The 23015-nt window shown below is 37.8% G+C and overlaps 1 protein-coding gene and 1 pseudogene across 1 annotated transcript in view; both read left to right on the forward strand.

The window, feature by feature from the left end:
* Positions 1 to 93: 93 nt before the first annotated feature.
* LOC127415396 (osteoclast stimulatory transmembrane protein-like) lies at positions 94 to 3817 on the forward strand (annotated as a pseudogene).
* Positions 3818 to 13773: 9956 nt separating this feature from the next.
* The window catches only part of LOC127414919 (serine-rich coiled-coil domain-containing protein 1-like), a 131917-nt gene continuing 122675 nt past the window's right edge, over positions 13774 to 23015 (forward strand). The window contains exons 1-3 of the mRNA XM_051653319.1: positions 13774 to 13944; positions 16072 to 17214; positions 22414 to 22598. Of these exons, the coding sequence (XP_051509279.1) occupies positions 16098 to 17214; positions 22414 to 22598 (1302 nt within the window). The 5' untranslated portion in view covers positions 13774 to 13944; positions 16072 to 16097. The remainder of the gene's footprint in view (positions 13945 to 16071; positions 17215 to 22413; positions 22599 to 23015) is intronic.

Consider the following 23015-nt stretch of genomic DNA (forward strand, 5'->3'; position numbering starts at 1 on the left):
AATGGTTTCAGACTTGCACACTTCCCTTTCTCACACATGATTTTTGGTATCTTCCTTTTAAGGGTCATTAATCTAATTTGTGTTTTATATACCATGTCATGTGGTGTGAGTAAGTACGTATAGTTGTGCAGTGTGATCTGTGTTTAGGTCTCATGTAAATCTGAGCAACTTAATGGGTCCGTTTGCATGTGTTCAGTGCCCAGCTCATAGTCACAGGATTGTTTACGTGTGTGTGTGTGTGTGTGTGTGTTCAGTGCCCAGCTCAATATGAAGCTGACAAGTTCTACTAAATTCAAGTATTCAATTCAGTATCCATATTTTAGTGTTGAGATGAATCTATAATCATATTCAAGACTCCATTAACTTACAGTATGATGATGATGTACTTAAGAAAATGTCTCTCTGTTTTCTCTCAGGTATGCTCTGTCAATATTTTCTGATATATGACTTCTAGTAAATTATTATGAACTGAATTTTGATGTTACAGCATCATTACTGAGAAGCAAATTAAGATATCTAAATAGAAGCATTTATTGGTTTAGTGTCACACTTAATATCACAGTGTATATGTTACTCCAAGTACTGAGTAATACTCAGAGTACTCTGAGAACTACCCGCATTTAGTATGCACTTTCACACATTTCTTGCAATTATATGTACATAACTATTGCAGTATTCATGTTACTCTGTAGTTACAGTAGTATGACCTACAGTGTAATTGCTGTTAGTAACATGTTATATTTGTAGCACGGACACTATAAAATAGTGTTAATGGATTCGTTTTCATATGTTTTACATATATTTTAGCCTAAGATTTACACTTTTAAATTTCATACCAAAAATCCATCAAATTAAATTAAATTTGATTTGATTTTATTAAAGATAACTCGATTCAATTTGATGAAATGTTATGAAATTGAAATGCATAAATCTTAAAATTATTTACTGAGTGCATATTGAAATTTTCAATTTTGTTCATAAAGAAATGCATTTTGTTCTACGCCCCTGCTTGTAAATCAGGATATAGCAAATTTTGAAGCTCTAACATTAGAGAAAAGTGCAACAGTCAACTGAGTTTAATGACTGTAAATCACAGTGCAGATACCATTCAAATTAGGGATGCACAATTAATCAAATAAAAAAAATGAGATTACAATTAATGCTATCACAAACAATTAAACGCAAAAAGTGTCAGTTATAGCATTACATTGAGGTCTACTCCCAATGTTTTTTCTTCATTAACCAATGACAGACATGTCCATTGCTCGATTTTTATGTATTATTTTGTCAAAATGTAAATAACAGTTTTAAACCTGCAGAGAGGGCCAACGGGAAGTTAACTGTTTAGGCACTGTCTTGATTTACTAATATAAAACGGCCATAAAGCTGTTCATGAAAAGAAACAGTTCTCAGCTTGTTTTGGATGTGTGGCCTACATAAAGAATATAGGATGCAGATACCCTAGACAGATTTTATTTGTCTAAATTAATCGCAATTAGATTATCAAGGGAAATTATAATAATTGTGCAGCCCTAATACAAATGCATGAGTAAAGCCGTAAAGTTAACCCTATCTGTTTGTGACTTTTCTTAAAAAACAGCAATTTTTTTCATTGTAAACTTCAAACATTTTGAAGATTAGAGGACAGGCAGTCAATTCATAAAGTGATAAGCTGTTTCCTCACAAAAGCAGCTTATTTAGTGTATGGCACACTTACCGGTGTCCCCGCGTTGAGCTTTTTTTTTTTACCCCCCTCCCGGGGGAGGGGCTGTTATTTATGTGAAAGGATTCAAGTTTGGTGAACTTTCATATACAAATTGGCAGCGTTGACCAAGAGGAAGTTGCTTGGTTTGGCAGTGACCTCTGTGTGTGCAGTGCTTCATACATAGCTACACTGAATATTCACAATGGACAAGGAAATAATTTAACTGGTGTTAAATAGGCTGCTTGACAAGTACTTTTTTGCGGGTTTAACATCCGCCACCTTCTTCACCTGCAGAATTCGGTAGTGCAAAGGAAATGTAACCGAGCCTTTAAAAACAGACATAGAGGATTTTCCATCTTCTGGTCTCTACCATATCTTCACTATTGATGTGTGTGTGTGTGTGTGTGTGTGTGATACAGCGTCAGTGAGGAGCAGTATGAAGATGCTCTGGTTGTGTTACTCTTCTCCGATGACTCAGAGTGCAGGTCAACTGCTTGCTTTATTTACTCTCTGTTTATTCATGGCTGGGGCCACTGCTGCCCTACTCCACTGGCTTACAGACTTTCTAAAATATGATGTTCAGAGAGCAGGGGTTGCAGCTGGTATCTATGCTACAGTGGTGTTGATACTGTCATTTCTCATCCATCTGTTCTTATGTGCCTTCATACTGATCTTCTCAATGTTGGGCACAAGACAGGGCCGTAAACTCCTCATGTCCACATCTGTGATGATTGTAGTGCTTTACATCTTACCCAACATGGCTACCAACATTGCAACTCTAACACATGTGGTGAAATGTGCATCAGAAAAGCTTTCGCAAAGTCTCCCGAGCAGCTCAGAGCTCATCAACACCATAAAGGACGATACAGTCAAAAGAGCAGAGGAGAGTGTGGAAGGGACTTTAGTACAAACACTGCAAATATTAGTGTTTCAGAAGTGAAGGAACGGTTGAATTTCTTGAGTAAACGAGTGCAGGAGGATTTCTCTGAAGTTAAAAGTCACGTACAGGATCTGAAGTTGCTAATGAGCAAAGTCTTTGGAGCGGCTTTTGTTTGGTATTTGTTTATGGAGTCTATCATCTACCTCCTCTCATATTTGACATCTGTGAGATTTGACAACACATATATCACAGGTGGGCTTAGGAGCAAAGCAGCTAGTAAAGGGATCACTGTTGAAGCAAAGGATGTGAAAAATGTGGTGAACTCCATCAGTTTTAGAATAACTAAAAGGGAACTTTGCAGATGTCTGACTCCCTTGCTGGTGATAACTCTGTATCTTCTAATGACAATCTTTCTGATAGTTCTGGACCACTTCTTGTACTCCTTAGTGAAATCAGGTGGCCCTTGGATTTCCAACATACCATTCACCAACGTCAGCATCATTGTCCACTTCATGGTAATTAATTCCACCAGCTTTCTGACAATTGTGATACACATGATGACAACGAATGTCGATTTTCTCTTCCATATTCTGTTTTGTCACAGGTTGGAACTATGCTGTACATCTGTCAGATTGTTAACACAGACTGTCTGATAGAATTGTTTAACTTCAATAGATCTTACACAGCCCTTATTCACTCAGATCTAAATGTGTGTCATGTCCAGCCCAGTAAGCTGAACCTAAGTGCAGTGATGGCGCTGGTGTTCCTGTATCTGTTCAGCTACACCATGTTGCTTCTGGAGGTCTATGTACAATGCCTTTGAAGGAAAGTTGCAGCTTCTTTCTTCCAGCAGCAAGAGGAAAGAAGGATCGAATTTCTTATTAAGAAAATTCAAGCAAAGCAAAAAACAAGACAAAATCAATGTGGCAGGGCAGAGGGCGGGGCCGGGCCATGATTCTGCACACCCGGCCCCTAATTAGGCTGATTAAGCCGAGAGGGATAAAGGTGACCAGAGACGGCAGTGCGACAGAGAGAGATTTACTGGCAGCTGCTGTCTCTGGTCGCGTTTATCCCTCTCAGGCTTAATCAGCCTAATTAGGGGCCGGGTGTGCGGAATCACGGTCCGGCCCCGCCCTCTGCCCAGCCACAATCAAGTTTTCTTTATAGAAACCAAACACCAGGATGAAGATACCAAGAAACAGATCTCTGGCATGACAAGGGGAATAAACTGATCATATCAGTGATGTCGAAATTCATCCTAAATTCATCCTATAGAGTATATGTCACTGACATATCTGTACAGTCCTGGATCATAGAGTCTTTGAGATTCCTGGTCACGACAATCCCCCAGAACCTGAAGGTGAAGACCTTTTGAGACTCCAGAGGTTGAACTTCTTTTGCCAGCTGTGGAAGTTCAACTTAAAAAAGTTGCTAAAGTCAGGACTGCTAAAAGGATAACTGGTGCACCCCTGCCCTCCCCACAGTACTTACAAATACAAATCTAGAGTGACGTGATCACACGAGAACTGGACATGCTGCTCCAGAATGCTCTTGTACCCTGAAATTGACCCCATTTTGCAGAGTTACCGGCAAGCGGCATTTCCCGTCAGACATTTTTGGATCAATTCAAATGTGTTCACCTTTTACTGTGGTGTACTGTGCATTGTGCGCGCAATTTCTTAGACTCATGGAAAGCAGGAAGTAATCACGTTCAATCCGAGACACTGGTTTGGATCCCATGGAAACCAGGAACTAGGCTAATATAGGTCACATAAATAATGAAGAGCATGATGTAGAGGTTGCACTTTCCGGTATGGGTTAATAAAATATGCATTCATGTTAACTAAGCTTGGGATCAATGCCGTTTTCATGCATCGATAATCAGAACATTTCCCGATGATTATCCATATATATATCGTGATTTTTTCAGATATAAATAGGGCTACCCGTTGCACAATAGTCTGTGTTTTCAAACTTTCAGCAACCTTTGGTAAAGCGTGAGTGGCAGGGTAAATTAAAGGGGGTCACACACCGGATGTGTCTGATGGATGACATGACACGTTCTAAAATTCCAACAATTATTTTCTGTGAAGGTACATACACAGCACTGGCACGCCATCTCTCGAGGCTGCTCAAAAATCTGCAGCGCCACAGAGCGTAACTCGCATAGTTTTCCATTAAAGTTGACCCAAATCATTATCAAAGGACAATGACTTTTTACTCTAGCCTTCAGTGGATGATACTGTGTATATGTATATTTCATATGGTCCACACCAGTGGTTCTCAAGCCTGTTCCTAGAGCCTCCCCAACACTGCACATTTTGTATATCTCCTTTTCTGACACAACCAAATTTAGGTCTTGGAGTCTTCACTAATGTAGCTGATGAGTTGAATAAGGTGTGTTTGATTAGGGAGATATCCAAATTGTGCATTTTGGGGGTCGGGGGCTCCTGCAAACTCATCAATGTCACTTTCATTCTTGAAGTACAAAAACCTTCATAACTTCTGTATGTATGTGTCCTGTGCAAGGAGCTCTAAAATCGCATCTTATGTTGTGATACCTGTGCCTTGCGACCTGCTTCAGTAAATGTTATATCACCCCCCTGTGGTCTCCCAATGCTATTATGCCAGACATTCAACAGAAGCCCAGCTGAGTGAGTTGGAAAGCACGCAAATTAGGCTTCTAATTTAAATGTCGGCTAATGTAAATATATCGATGCCTCAAAAATATATTCATAAAATAATGTGCTGATATATCAATACATGCCTAATGTTAACTAAAAACACAACTGACGCTGCAGACATTTCACCTAAAAAAAAAACATCCAGTTTTGGCCACTGGTTTAGTGGTTTAGAATTTTAATAAGCAACAACTGATTTCAGCGGCAGAACTTTTGACCTCCTGTTGTCGATTTCACAGTGTGATCCATCTGGAGGAAAGGGCATAAAACAATCACAGACCCCACAGGCCACAACCTTTGTACTTCTGCCATGTGGCAAGTGTTACAAATCACTGCGAACCAAAACATTCATTTATTCCCAATGGCCATCTCAATCTATAACAGCACAGCTATTGTGGTCTTTTATACTGTGCAATATTCTCTTAGGCATTATGCAATAAAGATGTATTACTATATATAAATATATATTTACACTGGCACCAAAAGTTTGGAATAATGTACAGATTTTCCTGTTTCAGAAGGAAATTGGTACTTTAATTCACCAAAGTGGCATTCAACTGATCACAAAGTATAGTCAGGACATTACTGATGTAAAAACAGCACCAACACTATTTGAAAAAATTCATTTTTGATCAAATCTAGACAGGCCCCATTTCCAGCAGCCATCACTCCAACACCTTATCCTTGAGTAATCATGCTAAATTGCTAATTTGGTACTAGAAAATCACTTGCTATTATATCAAACACAAGTGAAAGCTATTTGGTTCATTAAATAAAGCTTAAAATGGTCTTTGTGTTTGTTTTTGAGTTGCCACAGTATGCAATAGACTGGCATGTCTTTAGATCAGTATTAGGTCAAAAATGGCAAAAAAGAAACTCTAGAAACTCAATCATTGTTTTGAGGAATAAAGGCTATAAAATGCTTGAAATTGACAATTTCAAAAAATATTTCATACAAAGGTGTACACTACAGTCTTCAAAGACAAAACAACTGGCTCTAACAAGAACAGAAAGAGATGTGGAAGGCCAGATGTACAACTAAACAAGAGGATAAGTACATCAGAGTCTCTAGTTTGAGAAATAGATGCCTCACATGTCCTCAGCTGACAGCGTCATTGAATTCTACCCTCTCAACACCAGTCTCATGTACAACAGTAAAGAGAAGACTCAGGGGTGCAGGCTTTATGGGAAGGATTTAAAAGAAAAAGCCACTTTTGAAACAGAAAAACAAAAAGAAAAGGTTAGAGTGGGCAAAAAAACACAGACATTGGACAACAGATAATTATGTTATGGATCTTAAACCCATTAAGCTTTTGTGGGATCAGCTAGACTGTAAGGTGTGTGAGAAGTGCCCGACAAGACAGCCACATCTATGGCAAGTGCTACAGGAAGCGTGGGGTGAAATGTCACCTGAGTATCTGGACAAACTGACAGCTAGAATGCCAAGGAAAGGCAAAGCTGTCATTGCTGCACGTGGAGGATTGTTTGATGAGAACTCTTTGAAGTTCTGAACATTTTTTTCTAATTGTAATAGTAATTTTTCATGTTATTAATGTCCTGACTATACATTGTGATCAGCTGAATGCCACTTTGGTGTATAAAAGTACCAATTTATTTCCATAAGAGCAAAATCTGTACATTATTCCAAACTTTTGGCCAACAGTGTATACCGTTGCATTAGGTAAGCAATTTGCATATACCTATACAGTATAAGGTTTTGGTCTGTTTATCTAGTTGTTTATTCTTGTGATGTTTTTTCATATAAATATATAATTTATATGTGCTCAGTGCTCAGAGCACCTTTAAACTGAAATAAATTCCTTGTGTTTGAGCACACTTGGCCACAAAAGGCTTTTGTAATTAAATGTGCACATTTAATTAATTTCTACACTTGCCTTCATATTTAAATCATATCTATGATTTTGTACTTCCTATTTGCTGAATTATTATTGTTGTTGTTAGGCAACTATTAATTCTAATAATAACTATAAAACCAGCAATGATAATGATAATAATAATAATAATGATAATAAAAATAATGGAATCCGAGTAAATATTAATCATGAATTTGATTGAATTCATAACTCTACTCAACAGCAAAGTTTGGTAGCAAACCTCAGAAAACAATTCACAAAACCAACAACATTACTAACTTTCTTCAAAGCTTATTTTTCTCTATGTTTCAAGGGGCTGGGTGCTCTGACATCGCAATTTGTGAGTGCCTTCTCCCATGCAACGAACATTGCGTGACAGTGACAACGTTTTTGAAAAAAAATAAAAAATAAAAAAAAATAAATAAATGTGGTTCATTACATGTAAGGTTAATGTTCTATTGAGATTTAAATAAACAAAATCAACCTCTCTACCCTAAACCTTAAACCTAACCGATAGTGTCAGAAAAAGCAAATGTGAGATGAAAAACACAATTTCTGAAGCAACCACGTAATTTTGTGGTGCTTCTATGACACTTTGGACTCATGTGTCGACTCACGTGCTCTTCAGAACCTGGTCCTTTGTATCGCATATCCAACACTTTATCAGTTGAGCTTCCATGCAATTTGATCACACTTAAACAAGCTTGTTAAAGTAGTTGGTTATGTAAGGCAAAGGTTAAAATGAGTCATGCGCTATAGTAAAAGTGTTTATATGTCATAAGATTGCATTATGTGAGGAACAGGGCAAAAAGTAAGCGATTATGAACTGATAATCTGCCGTTTTACACGTGATTTGAGTGAAAGGGGATAAAGTCTTTGTTGCTTAAGCACCTCTAGTGTTCATTCCACCAGGAAATTGCCGTGTTACATAAAAATCATTTTGCAAAATGTAGTTATTGTAATATGATTCTTTGACCAGTTTGCAAATGCCACTCGGGGAGAACTATGTCGTCGGAGACAGTAAAAATGCGACTTTCAAACCAATCGAATTTAACAACATCCTCTCTCACACTATCTTCTCTCTTGATTTTACTCTAGCAAGGAAAGTTACTTTTTACTTTTTTAATACTTAAGTACAATATAATGTGAATACTTTTTTTTTACTTTCACTCATGTTTTACTTATGTTTTTGGCTAAATACTGTAATTGAGTAAAATGTTCACTCAGTATCCATCCTTTCACTTAAGTATAAAATCTCAGTATTTTTGTGTACTTTATATGTACATATCTGCATTGATATAAATATTTTCATTTGGTAAGGGGGAGCGGTGGGGCTGTATTCATCATTGGCTTAATCTGTGTGTTTGCTACAAAGCAACAGAACTTAGAATAGAACCTGACATCAAACATAAAACAAAACCTTGAAACAGTGTAAATGTGAATTGCATTTATTTAGAAATATTTGTGAGACTTCTAAAGCTCAATAACAGACAGCAGAACCTGATTTTGTCAGTTCAGTTACTTTAGGGCATTGCACAGCTGTCAGCTTTCTCCACTGGAAGACAGAATATTCTTTCATTAGGGATTTAAGAGGAAAAACAAAATTTCAACACCTTTAGAAAAATGTCAACCTCTTGAACTTCTTCAATTGGCTGGGTACATTTTCAAATACACACTGAAACATTCATTTGTCTAGAATAAAGTACTTGCAATTCTTATTAACAAAAGTATTCAACCCTCAAGGTACAGAAATTAATGTGTTAAATATTTATGTATTTAATAATTGATTTTTGGTTTCTTGACTCTTTCTTTAAGATCAAATCAATCAGTAAAATAAATAACCTACAGTATTACACTTCAGATCAAATCTGGTGATCAGCTGTAACACTAGTCAGAAATTAGGTTCCAACTTATCTGTCAACATGACAGTCCGTCTTCCAACTATTCTGACATTTATTTATGTATTTTTTGGCTTTTAATAATTATAATAATTAATATTTGTTTTTATTCTTGTTTATTTGTACTGTAATAAAATGGCCATATGGCCTGTGTCTTCAGACCTCACATTAATGGATAAAAAGATCTCAGTGTTTAAGAGGGTGAAAACAGCTTTTTGTTTTTACCTAACAGGCAACAATCCATTAAGAGACCATGTTTGTGACATGCATCACAGTCCTTGGTCTAGTTGGAATGGCTTCTGTGAACACGACACTAATGGAAAGGAAATCAAAGGGTCTTAAAGCACAGCAATCTAAGACACGGATCAAACACAAGCCTCAGTATGGAGCTGCATTGTGGAGAGTGTACACAACCTGAGATCAGCAGGAAGATTCACTCGATGTTTTCATGAAATAAAATTATCTTGATTATCTTGAATCTTTTTACCTTCTGATTAATCTTTTTACTTTTTATTAGGAAATATGTTTATAACGTAACCTAAAAAATGTGTTTCTAAATGAACTATTATCTAAATTAACTGGTTTTATTCAAGTCAAAAATGTTATTTAATCTTACTAAATCAACTAAGCAAATTAGATCACAACAACAAAAGTCTTTTTTTTTTTTTTTTTTTTTTGGTTTAGATCAAGCAGAAATGGTTCCTTGAGATAACACCTGAAGGTTAAAAACATGTTCAGTGTACACTGGATGTCTTTTCAAACACTAACTGGACTTTCAAGAACAAATCTTTTGTTAAAAGAGTCACTTTCTCGAACCCTAACGTTATGACTGCCTCTGCCACAGCAGACTTATAATGCTGCAAGCAACATTATCATCTGTCTCATAACGACTGCCTCTTTAAATAAACACTGTTAGAATCCTTTTCAGGGACGAAAACAGCAAGCATTAGTCCAAAAAAAAAAACAAAAAAAAAACGTTCTTGCAAAGGTAATTATTAGCATTAAAATGTTTAAGAGAAAATACAGTGAGGACAGGTATTGAAAGCATAATGGATGATAATGGAAAATACAGTGGAGAAAACCAGTGCAGACTAAAAACAAGTACATCAAAGGCAGAGCAGAACAAAACAAAAATAATACTCCATAAATGATGGTGATTATGATGATGATGATGATGAGGAATGGAGATTAATTGAGCCAAAGCTGAACACTACACACTCAGGCAAAGTGAATATACAAAATTAATAACAAATCTGCTGTCTCTGCAGTGCAGAAACAAATAATGGACAGAGATTTTCAAATTATGTTTAAGTTAGCCTACATTTTGCTTGTCACAAACATGTCTTACAAAACATTAGAACTAATTTAACCACTGATGTTTCTTTCATGTTGCTACAGTCACAAACTGTAGACTCTGAGTAAAATTAACTGTTATACATAGAATGTTATATTTGGAATAGCTTTTATCTGATTATGTTGAATAAATTGTACTCGACCAAAGTGACATCAGCACTGTTTTTTTTCCTGTTAAAACTAATAGAGAATACGTGCTGATGGTTTCTCCGATTTTATTGCCTCTGAGAGCTTTTACTAACCCAGTTTTCATGGCTAATATAAATTACATATCTATTTCCTCTAAATACTGTAAATATTGTGTTTAGGTACATTTGACTCATACATATGTTAGAAATGCATTACATACAAACAAGAGGATTATTGCAACTGCATGAGAGTTTCACATGTATGATGACAGCATTGAAACACTCTAAATTGAGAGGGGAGAGCTTGTATAAGATCATATGCCCCAGACAGGGTTGGGAGGGTTACTTTTGAAATGTATTCCACTACAGATTACAGAATACATGCTGTAAAATGTCATTTGTAACGTATTCCATTAGATTACTCAAGGTCAGTAATGTATTCTACTTTGGATTACTTCTTAAGCACTGGTAGATTTTTTTACTTGTTTTGACTATAAAAACTCTGCCAGTACAGTAATACAAAATACACGTTAAAAATACATTCTCTGAAAAACCTAAATATCTTATGCAGTGTTGTTTCTAAAACAAGATCAATCAATCTGATCTAGTTTTAAGGATTTTTAGATATTTTTACAGGAAAACAATACAAAAATTATTATCAAGAATACGATTTATGCCCTAATATCAAAGGTCTTACTAGAAAAATAGAAATTATGATCCAACGTGAATTTTCTTGATAAAAAAATATGATCGTGCCTGGTAACATGTGCATGTAAAATGGCTAGAAACAGCATTTTAGCTTAGCATAAAGCTGACAATTTACACAAGGTTTATTTCTATTTCTTCTGCTCCAAACTTACTTCAGACTTACTTCTCTGTCTGCTCGTATGAATGTAACACATCATAAGAAAGTGTTTCACCTCTGTTCAAATGCACTTTGTGTTAACAAATGACAATAAAATGCACAGTAATCTCTTCAGTAATCAAAATACTTTTTGAATGTAACTGTATTCTAATTACCAATGATTTAAATTGTAACTGTAGTGGAATACAGTTACTTATATTTTGTATTTTAAATACGTAATCCCGTTACATGTATTCCGTTACTCCCCAACACTGGCCCTAGACCCACACAAACTTTCTCTAAATCTTTATTCAGTTTGAGTTCATCAGTGCTGCTGTGACACAGGTAGTGATACAATTTTTAAAAAAAAAATTTTTAAATACACTATTAATTCAGATCACTTTGAACTCATCATAAAACATTTTTTTTAAATTATATACTTTTCTAGATGTTCATATACCACATTTATTCATATGACCAGCATTTTGGACACTTTGTCAATATTGTACATTAAACTTGTCCTCAGACCATTTCAAGACTGTTTAAGGAAGCGACATCTTTTTGTTCCTTGAACATTTCCTGCTAGTTGTTGAACTCGGACTGCATTCCAAATGAGATAATTCACCCTCTGAAGGGCACTTTGAATCTTGATAGTGATGCTGTAAGATCGCTTCAGACTGAATTTCCAATAAAAATGACTTAAAAAGTGAGTTCTAAATGACCCTTAGTTTTGAGCCTCACACCTTTTAGCCTTTCAAAGCTCTCACAGTGGATGGTAAAATCTTTGAAGGGAATGGGGTATAGGGATCATCACTCCCTCATGATCATCACGCACCCTCATTCAAAACAACAGCGGGAGGCGCTTCATTCATAGTGACTTCAACACGATTAACGTTACTAATGTTAACACAATTGTCATAAAATGCCATTATTGTTGTTCGGTATTAAACGGTTTCATTGTTTTATTTAACGGCTTCATTGTTTTTAACAGGAGCAATCCAATATTCCAGATCTCCCCGCTGAGGAAATAACTGTGAGTATCTAAATTACAATACACTTTCAATGCCTCTCTCCTGTAAACGTGATCAGTATCAACAATGCATCTGGATAAGTCACTTCAGGTAATCCTTTGATGTTCTTTGATGTGAGAAAATTTGTCTTTTATTTAAAGGATCCGCTGATGACATCTCATTGTTTATTTTCAGTTTTTGCAAATATCTCATTTGTTCTGTTTTAGCTGGACTCTAAAAGGATGTGCTAGACATTTTACTTGACAAATCTGGGTTGCAGCTACCGGAAATGCTTAAGGGCCAGACATGCGCAGTAGCTTTCTATTTCCTTTGTCATTGTTTACGTCCTTAAAAGGATCTACAGAAGTTAAAATTAAAATGGGCTAATTCCTTAGTGTAATTTAACTCAAATGGCAATCTAAAGTAGCCTATTGGTCTGGGCTGTGACATATGATAAAATATCTACAAGCGTGCCACGGGGGTGCAGTAAAATGTTATACAGTATATGTGACACTCACAAGCATTCATGTGCATGCAAATACATCCACTCTCCTGTGCACATTACACACAGACATTCCACATATTAATGTGCACAGGCCGGCTTACCTTATACACAGAACAAACAATGAGTAGATCCTTTGATATGAACAATGACTGTGTGACCTTAACCACCAGTGAAGCCTCAAATATCACAAACATTAACAGCTTCTGAAACTCTATCAAAAGTAGGCTACCTTTCCAAAAACACACGCTCCAAACCGCTAAATTTTAAGGCAACAGGGACATCACGTGGAGTTTAAAAGAATTACAGGATGAAGTGAATGGAATTTTTTAGCACAGTGAGTCATGAGTTGTTGTTGCCATACACTGTAAAACGTTACGTTTAAAAAGTGTGAATTAATTAACTTCTGCATTGCTGAGGCACACTCAATTAATGAATTAGATACTGTGCTCATTGACTTACAGTACATTGATTGAGAGTGGACCATTTTCATTGTATTAAAGCCCGCCCATTGACCTGGTTTTGCCACCTTGCTTACCGAGATATCACCTGACAAAACAAACAAACAAACAAAACAAAACAAAACAAAACAACCCCCCCCCAAAAAAAACACTTTTCACATCACCGATTTATTCATTGTGCGCATTTGATTCGCCTCATATAATTAAAAACAACAACTGATGAACCAAACCACACTAATGGGCAAATTCCCGCTAGTGTTACATGTATCAGTAATGACAAAAACATAAAAGCATCCGTAAACACCAGTCGCCTCACCTGTGTCAATCCCAGAGCCACCTGCACCTGTCTGCAGTCTTTGAGTGATGCTCACGCAGGTGCCTTGCGTCACGCGCAGTAACGCAGAAGAGGCGGAAACGCGGAAGAGAACCGTGAGCACATTCCACGTCACTTGAGGTGGATTTGCGCGAGCCATCCAGGAATCTGACATGAGAACTTAACGCTTTATTGCGAAACTCGTCCGGTGTGATGCTACGATAATTTTGGCTTCACGCTCAAGCTGACAGTGAACGGAATCGCAGCGGTTTGTGATTGGAAATTTCGGCTCTAGGTAATGTTTATGTATTGCTGGCAGCGCGCGTGCTGCAGGCGGCTGTCTGTCACTGCTTTCACTGTCAATTCTGTGTTTACGGATGCCGTTTGCCTGTCAGAGCAGCAATGCGGATTATATGAGGGTCACATAGGATAATAGACATGTGTTTTATAGTGGCTGTGTCTCATTTTTGAGCGTCATAGGAGCGTTACGATGCCCAAAAATGATGCGCGCGCGCCTGCAATGCCCAAAAATACCGTCTAGGGAGGCAGCTCACTACATTTTGATTCACAGACAGTGTGTTGTTTTCTCATGAACACTGAGTAGCCTAATGCTCTGCGTTTTATGTGCCCCTTTCGCTTTGATTCCCCGATGATAGCACTTGATAGTGTCTTACTGTAGTGGTATTCTTACTTAATTGGCACACTTTTCCCCCCACAGATTTAATGCCAGTGAAATTACTTAGGTTTCTATTTGTGTGAATGTCTGACTAACTTAAAACACCTCTAAAAATGTCCATTGTGGTACACCTGTCTAGCACAGATACATTTAGGTTGTGGCATAATTTATTTATTTAACGTGCTTAAAAGTTGAAAAAATTGGTATGTTGTGTATTAGAATGACTTTATTGTTAAAAGTATCCCTGGGCAGAAATAGAAGTAATTAAAGTTCAATTAAGTATACTCTTTGCCACAACCAATTAAAACATGTCATGTCAAGTAAGGTAAATAACGTGCTGTCAAGGGTGTATCTTCAAATGTCACATTATTATTATTATTATGAGGTGTGTGCGTGTTTTGTCTCTGTGTCAGTGAGAACACATTCATATTACTTTTACTGGTACATTGTGATTTCATTATGAAACAATATTGGCAGTATGTCAGCACAGGGTGCATAATGTGCTGTAATTGTACTAATTCAGAATCAGAAACTGAATCAGAATTCATATTAACTGGCCAAATATGTTACGAGGAATTTAACTTGGTCTTGGTGACTTGGTTTGCTCCATGAACACAAAGTTACCTAAACTATACACATACAATAAAACAGAATATACACATACAAAATGCAACATACAGTTTACACACATAATGTGCAAAAAATAAAATAAAAAATACAATACATGGTATACAAGCCAGCATATGCGATACACACTACAATACAATACACTGATCAGCCACAACATTAAAACCACTGACAGGTGAAGTGAATAACATTTATTATCTCATTACAATGGCACCTGTCAAGGGGTGGGATATATTAGGCAGCAAGTGAACAGTCAGTTCTTGAATTTCATGTATTGGAAGCAGGAAAAATGGGAAAGCGTAAGGATCTGAGTGACTTTGACTAGTTCCAAATTGTGATGGCTAGACGACTGGGTCAGAGCATCTTCAAAAAGGCAGGTCTTGCGCGGTGTTCCCAGTATGCAGTGGTTGGTACCTACCAAAATTGGTCCAAGGAAGGACAACTATTGAACCAGCGACAGGGTCATGGGCGCCCAAGGCTCATTGATGTGCGTGGGTAGCGAAGGCTAGCCCGTATGGTCCGATCCCACAGAAGAGCTACTGTAGCACATATTGCTGAAAAACTTAATGCTGGCCATGATAGAAAGGTGTTAGAACACACAGTGCATTGCAGCTTGCTGTGTATGGGGCTGCGTAGCCGCAGAGTGCCCATGCTGACCTGTCCATCGCCGAAAGCGCCTACAATGGGCATGTGAGCCTCAGAACTGGACCATGGAGCAATGGAAAAAGGTGGCCTGGTCTGATGAATCACATTTTCTTTTAGATTATGTGGACGGCCGGTTGCGTGTGCATCGTTTACCTGGGGAAGAGATGACAGCAGGACTTAAAGGATCTGTTGCTAACGTTTTGGTGCCAGATACCACAGGACACCTTCAGAGGTCTTGTGGAGTCCATGCCTCGACAGGTCAGAGCTGTTTTTGCGGCACGAGGGGTACCTACACGATATTAGGCAGGTGGTTTTAATGTGGCTGATCGGTGTATACACATTACAATATAATATACAGTACAGTGTATACACTAAACACGTGTGAGGTGTGTAATTGTATAATGCTGCCCTTCTGGATTTGTTTCAGTCATTGTGTTAATACATACTGAACATGCCTTTTTTTCCTGTTTACAGAGTGTCTGCTTTGGTGCTCAGTCTTAATGGGCGAATCAGGGACACGCCGCTCCACCCTAGTCTCCAGGCTTCCCATCTTCAGACGTAGTGTGAGCAAGAGGCAGGACTCACTCCCTTCCTCACCCTCCTCCGGTGGTATCGGCAATGGCGTCCATACTTCCTCTCCATCCAGCACCAACTCCAGCTCCAGCAGCACAAGCAAACGGCGCAGCCTGTTCCGCACACCGTCCCTCAGCTTCCACAGCAAGCGGAACAGCGATCCCACCCAACTCAGCCTGGAAAATCGCAGCCAGGGGTCTGAGGTGGTCTTCCGAGACCACAATTCAAAGATGCGACATTCATTCGGATTTGGAGGACACAAGAAGAAGATCACCCGGTCTCAGACAGAAGACCTTGAGAAGGCCTCCGCCAATCGCAGTGTGTTCATGAACTGCATCAGCTCACGGACAAATGAGGGAGACGATTCAGGTTTCCTTGATGACGTGAGCAGCAAGAAGTCTTCCCGGCATAAGAAGCAGTTGCTGCCCAAGTCCTTCTCAGCCCATCAACGGTTTTCTAAGACCTCAACCAATATCACAGAACAGGGTAAAGGTCAGGATGATGTGGAAGAGCCTCCTAAAACTGGAACCCCAGGTTTCTGGCCTGGAGAGTTGGCTGAGAGTTCTCTACAGTCACCTATGACTGAGGATCGCACCACAGCAATCACACCCTCTGATTTTGTTCCCGTCACTGAAGACTCTGTCTCGGAAGTGGATGCTTTACCAGCACCTAGTCCAGCTGCTCCTCTGGAAAACTTCAGCCAAGCTGTTTCTACCTCACAGGTATCCATTAACACAGCCCAGGTCACCACAGAGAAGCCTGTACTGCCAGATACCAGCCACTTAGCCAACACACAGTGCGAGAGCACCACTGCCCAAATAGAGCCGGTAACACTGACGACAGTTAAAGAGCTGAACCCCAACCCTGATCAATCAGAGGCCAGTGAGAATGAACACGCTCCAGAACTTAGTGAGGACAGCAACTCCAATCTAGAGGCCTGTGAGAGGAGGTCTAGGTATGCTGTTCTTATACAGCAGGCTGGAAAACCATCTGGCCACAGCAAACTTGAGATGAGGCCAAGTCACCTGAGAAAGCCGCACACAGGTAATGTCAGTGAACCCAGTTACAGCTTGGTGCATATGCAGGCTATTTACTGCTTTTAGAGGAACAAGTTTTGTATAAAATTGTTCACTTGCCAGTTCACTAGACAGAAACAATGATGAGGTTCTTATCTCTAATCTTTAAACAAGTTCCATAATTACAAAACTACAAGATCTCTAGTGAAGATTTACCATAATATGTGAAGAGCCAAATGGCATTAGTAAACTACTGTCTTAATTCTGTGCATTTTAGGTGTGGGGGAGGGGGGGAATCGATTTTGTTACAAATTGGGATTCTTGAGACAAACGATTTTAAAATCGTCTCCCTGATGAAAAATAAATTGTAAATTTAATTAAAAAAATTACACGTTTAGCTTTATATGCTAATCTAACATATTGTAGACCGATTAGGAAGCTATATTTGTGCAGAGTTCCTCACAAAGTTTTTCTCTCAGAGAAGTTTTGTCTCTCCAGATCTTTGTTTAATCCTTTAATGCACCGCTACCACAGCCATCAAAGTGCCGCTTGTTCGCTGTTTGACATCAAATCCTCTGCTGTGGGTAATGTTCCTGTATGCATAATCCACAGGTTTTTTTGAGAGGAGGTGTGTAGAGTATTTTTCAGGAGTCGTTCTGCAGATTCTGTCTGACACTACCTTAATAAATAGTTTAGCAGTACAAAAGGCTTCTCAAACTGTTGGATGCCATGAACTACATTGGGGATGTCCCGATACTGTATGAATCCGATGTATGAATGTCATTACGTAAACATTCAGTGCACAAATTAAAATCACGTCATGTCCTAGTGACATTATTTAACAGCAAAAGCTGCAATTTAATGAGATAAATATATAGCTTGCATTTGCAGTGCTTTAAATGCCACTGTTGGGCATACCTTTTAGAGCTCCTTGACTTATTTTATTATATTTAAGCAATATTTTACATCTATGATGCTCTGTAATGCAGCACTTTATTTGACTCCAGTGTTGTATTTTAGATTGTGCTGTTTTTTCATTTTGGTGCATCACTAATTTTCTTAATTAGTATTTTGTCTTGTTTTCCAGTAGAAATATGTAAACATTCTTGAAACAATATATATATTTACTTGACAAGCAAAATGCCATTAGATATTACATTTTATTTTGAGAGAAGTCTAAAACAATAAACAAAATTTAGTAAGTTAGAGCAAATCCACATCATTCCAGACTTTCCCAGATTGAGGCATATCTTCTAGACATGACCATCACCTCCCCCAACACTATTAATTTTGGATGTCTTCCTTATCCAACACAACTGATTCAACTCATCAGCTCATAAATAGAGTACTACTGTAAAGGTAATTAAATCAGGTGTGTCAAAGGTGACACTTAAAATAGGGCTGGGAATAGCCACAATTCATTAATACAATGTAGTTGCTGATTCTGTAAATATTGCGGTTTGATGTTATATTTGGCTGTTAACCCAACAAAATATATCTGCTTGACAAGCAAAATGGCATAAGATATTTAGTATATTAGATATTTTTTAGCATAAACCTTACTAAAGTAAGGTCATAAAGAGTTTAATCAAAAAAACGATCATAATCAAGTATTCAAAGAACTGTGTTATAAGGAATGTTGATTGAATAGTAAGACTGCTGAAGAGATACCCAACCCAAATTTCTGATAACATTAATACCAACATAGTCTCATGACAACTTGTAATAATTCATAAGATATTTTCAAATCGTAAGATATTGTACCACTTGGCTCGTACCAAAAGGTACCTTGTGCCTTTTATTCACATACATACCAATCAAGAAGCAGAATTTTAAATCGATATCATGCAGGTATTACATTTTAGATAGTCTCCTAGCTAAACACTTTATTTTAAGAAAAGAGACGTCATTCATTTGGTCATTCATTGTTGTTTATAATCATTCATTTTTTTTTATTTTTTTTTATGCAATACACATATGTCAATAGCCAGTAATACTTGTCTCATTCCAAACCGCAATATTTTCTTCCTTCCATTGTACATAAGTTATTTTCCTGTTAAAATCATGGTTTTAGGTTCAGGTAAGGAGTTAGACTTCATGGCTAGATTTAGATTTGCGGTTTGAGTTAGGGGTTATATTTAGAAAAAATCATAAGAAATGCTCATTCAAAACCCTGCTGTTTCTCTTTCTTTCTTGGTACACAACAGTGATTTTAGGTTTGGGTTACACTTAAGAAAAATAGTAATAACACTGTTCCTTGGTTTGTTTACTTTTCTTTATGAGAGTAAAAGTCATACATTTTTGTATGAGTCAACTTCTACAATTTTGTCATCTTGTACTATTATTATGACTTGCCATGAGACCAGGATGATTAATGCCACATTAATACATTACATTTGTTATATGTGTAACAAATATATCACATTATCGTATTTTTGATAAAAGCAACATTTGAGTATTCCTGTGTGCTATGAAATGTTTGCATAACATGTACCCTAACATGTAACCCGAACCCTGATTTTAAACTGAGTGTAACTGATTATCTTCACAACTCCAAGGAATTCTTTTTTTTTTTTTTTTTTTTTAAATATTGTTGTTAATTGAATGAACAAAAACTACTGTTACTTTTATACAAACAAAAGCTGGGAATTTGTTTTAAAACAATTTTATTGCAGATTTTCCCCACGATGAAACGGTGATCTTATGCTCCACTTTGGCTGCATTTTTCTTATGATCTGTGATTTACCTGTTTAAATTATGCTGTTAAATTGCTAGAGCTTTCACTCCGGCATGCCTGTGGCTTAGTGGTTTATGGGAAACGAACCATGCTCCGCTGTATTGAATTTCCTCTCGTTGTGACCTGATTGGCTTCTCTGTCTTACTCTCTCCCATGGATCCTCTTGCAGAAGAGAGTGAATTCTAGTCTCATCTGTGGGTATTAATTTACAATTATAGGCTCGGGGTGATTAATTAATTCATATTTGAATATTCATATCAAAGAGGACACTTTGTTTAAGGTCATTAAGATTTTTTTTATTATTCATAAATGCATGGTTATTTCGAAAAAGAGGAGGAAGTGTGTCTGAATGCTCATTTAAAATAGCTTTTAAGATTCTAGTCAGATTTCTTTTTCTTATTATTCATTTTGGCAGCAGATTTGTATCATTAAACAAATTGGATTTTACAAGCAGAGGCCATAGGCCAGACCATCTTCTGGTCTAGTTTAGATTTGCTGGAATCTTTTGCTTGTTGGTTTTGCATGATGTTCTCTTTTGAATATTTTTCCAGTGATCAGAATTTTGTGTCCTTCTGAGCAGTATTTCTTGTGACTGTAGGTTTTGGACTTTCATGGAAAATCAGTGTAATCTTTGCACTGTTTATTAAAAGTCGTGTTAGCAGGGTCTTGGCTTCCAAGTATTTATGATGTTAGCACTGAACTGGAACCAAAGTAGGCCTATGAGGCAACCATTGAAGCGTTGTTAGATTGTTTCACCTGCCCATGTTATTAAGCATGTGAGATCTAATATAAGAGACAGGACAAATTAATTTTATTTAAATATCATGCACTGGAGGATTTTTAGGTCATGCCCCAGGCTTAACATTTCTAGGATACCGTCTTTGTGTAAATAGCATCTTTGCTACATTATTTCAGCTTTTGACTTTCAACCTAATTTAAAGTCCAGTTCAGACTGCAAGCTATTGCTGATCATTAGTTAATGTACATTCAGATAGCTGCCAATTTATTCCCAGGGAACACAAAAACTGATAAAAATGTATACAGTACCTTGAATGCACAGTAAGTTGCTTTGGATAAAAGCATCTGCCAAATGCATAAATGTACATGTGAATGAAATCTCATGAAACTTGGGTTCATATATTTTCATATATTTGAAGGCTATATTTGATGGCACATTAACTACTGATCTGTTAAATATTATGTAATGTTGGTTAATAACTTATTAATGAATGCTTTAATAAAGTATCATCCTCTTTTTATGGTGTGGTTGTTGCATACTTTGTAGAACTGCTTCATAATTCATCTGTCTTTCTTAACTTGGGTGGAGCTCCTTGTGCAATTATAGTTTGTCCCCCCACTTTTTTTTTCTTTCTCTTCTCCCCAATTTGGAATGCCCAATTGCCAATGCACTCTAAGTCCTCGTGGTGGTGTAGTGACTCGCCTCAATCCAGGTGGCGGAGGAAGAATCTCAGTTGCTTCCACGTCTGAGGCCATCAATCCGTGCATCTTATCATGTGGCTTGTTGAGCGCGTTACCGCGGAGACATGGCGCGTGTGGAGGCTTCACGCTATTCTCCACGGCATCCACGCATAACTCCCCACGTGCCCCACTGAGAGCAAACCACATTATAGTGACCACGAGGTGACTCTACCCTCCCTAGCAACCGGGCCAATTTGGTTGCTTAGGAGACCTGGAGTCACTCAGCATGCCCTGGATTCGAACTTGCGACTCCAGGGGTGGTAGTCAGCGACTTTACAAGCTGAGCTACCCAGGCCCCCTGTCCCCCCACTTTTTGTGAAATTTTACATTATGTTTTAAGAGTTTTGGCCGGCATGCAAAACTTGTAGTCAGCCGCATTAAAACGGTGGCTTTAAGAGACAGCAGTAGCCTCTACAGCAGGGGTGTCAAACTCAGTTCCTGGAGGGCTGCAGCCCTGCAGAGTTTAGTTCCAGCCCTGCTCCAAAATGCCTCCTTGTAATCTTCAAGCACTCCTGAAGACCTTGATTAGCTGCTTCAGGTGTGTTTAATTAGGGTTGGAGCTAAACTCTGCTGGACTGTGGCCCTCCAGGAACTGAGTTTGACACCCCTGCTCTACAGTATGCCGACCGATCAGCAGTGAACTGAACTAATGCGCAAGTAGTAATCTAGGTAAGCGGTTAGGTTTATTGTCATTTTTACACATTATAGAGCAATGAGCAAAAGGAAATGAGGTTCCTTTGGGGAAACTACAGTGCATTTAACCTGCATCAAAGCAGGCAAATAGCTATATCTGTATGGCAGTAAATTACAACAGCTACTACAGTAAATTACAAAGAATAAATTGGGCTTAATACAGTAAGTCAATGCATTTACATAATAGTGGATTCTGAATCACCTAATTTACATTTACGAGCCATTCTGATAAGGTTTATGTTATGGTAATGTTTAACATAGTTTCTGTTGGTAAACTCTTAGCGAGTCCATCACCAACCTGTGCTTTATCCTTTACAGTGTCCATGTGCAGCAGCATGAGCCCATACCATGAGGTTATGCGTATGGAGAGACGTCTACGGTCGGCCTCTGAAGGTGCAGGAGGACCCAGACTTCACCTCAACCTCAGGGATCCTCTCTGCATGGAGGGCAACACTTTATCCAAACAGAGAACCAGTTCCTCATCTTCCAAACTGGGTAGTCTGGTAAGTGTGAGTGTTGAGCATATAGACTCAATTTAAAAGAATAGTTCACCAAAAAAAAAATGTAAAATGTTGTCATTATTTGCTCACTCTCGTGTTGTACCAAACCTGAATGTTTTATTTTCTTCGGAGGAACACAAAAAGTGAATTTCTGAATAATATTCTAGTTAGGGCTGCACAATTATTTCCCTTGATATTGTTATTGCGATTAATTTCGATTAATAGAATTTACATTAAAATACTTATTTGGGGTGTATCAACTGCATGCCGTATTCTTGATGTTGGCTACACTTCCAAAACAAGCTGAGAACTGTGTTCCTGAATGACTTTATTGCTGTTTTATACATAGTAATTCAAGACTAGTTACCTAAACAGTCAACTTTACATTGGCCCTCTCAAAAGCATAAAAACAAAGCTGTT

Source organism: Myxocyprinus asiaticus, chromosome 24, assembly GCF_019703515.2.
Source record: "Myxocyprinus asiaticus isolate MX2 ecotype Aquarium Trade chromosome 24, UBuf_Myxa_2, whole genome shotgun sequence".
Lineage (NCBI taxonomy): Eukaryota > Metazoa > Chordata > Actinopteri > Cypriniformes > Catostomidae > Myxocyprinus > Myxocyprinus asiaticus.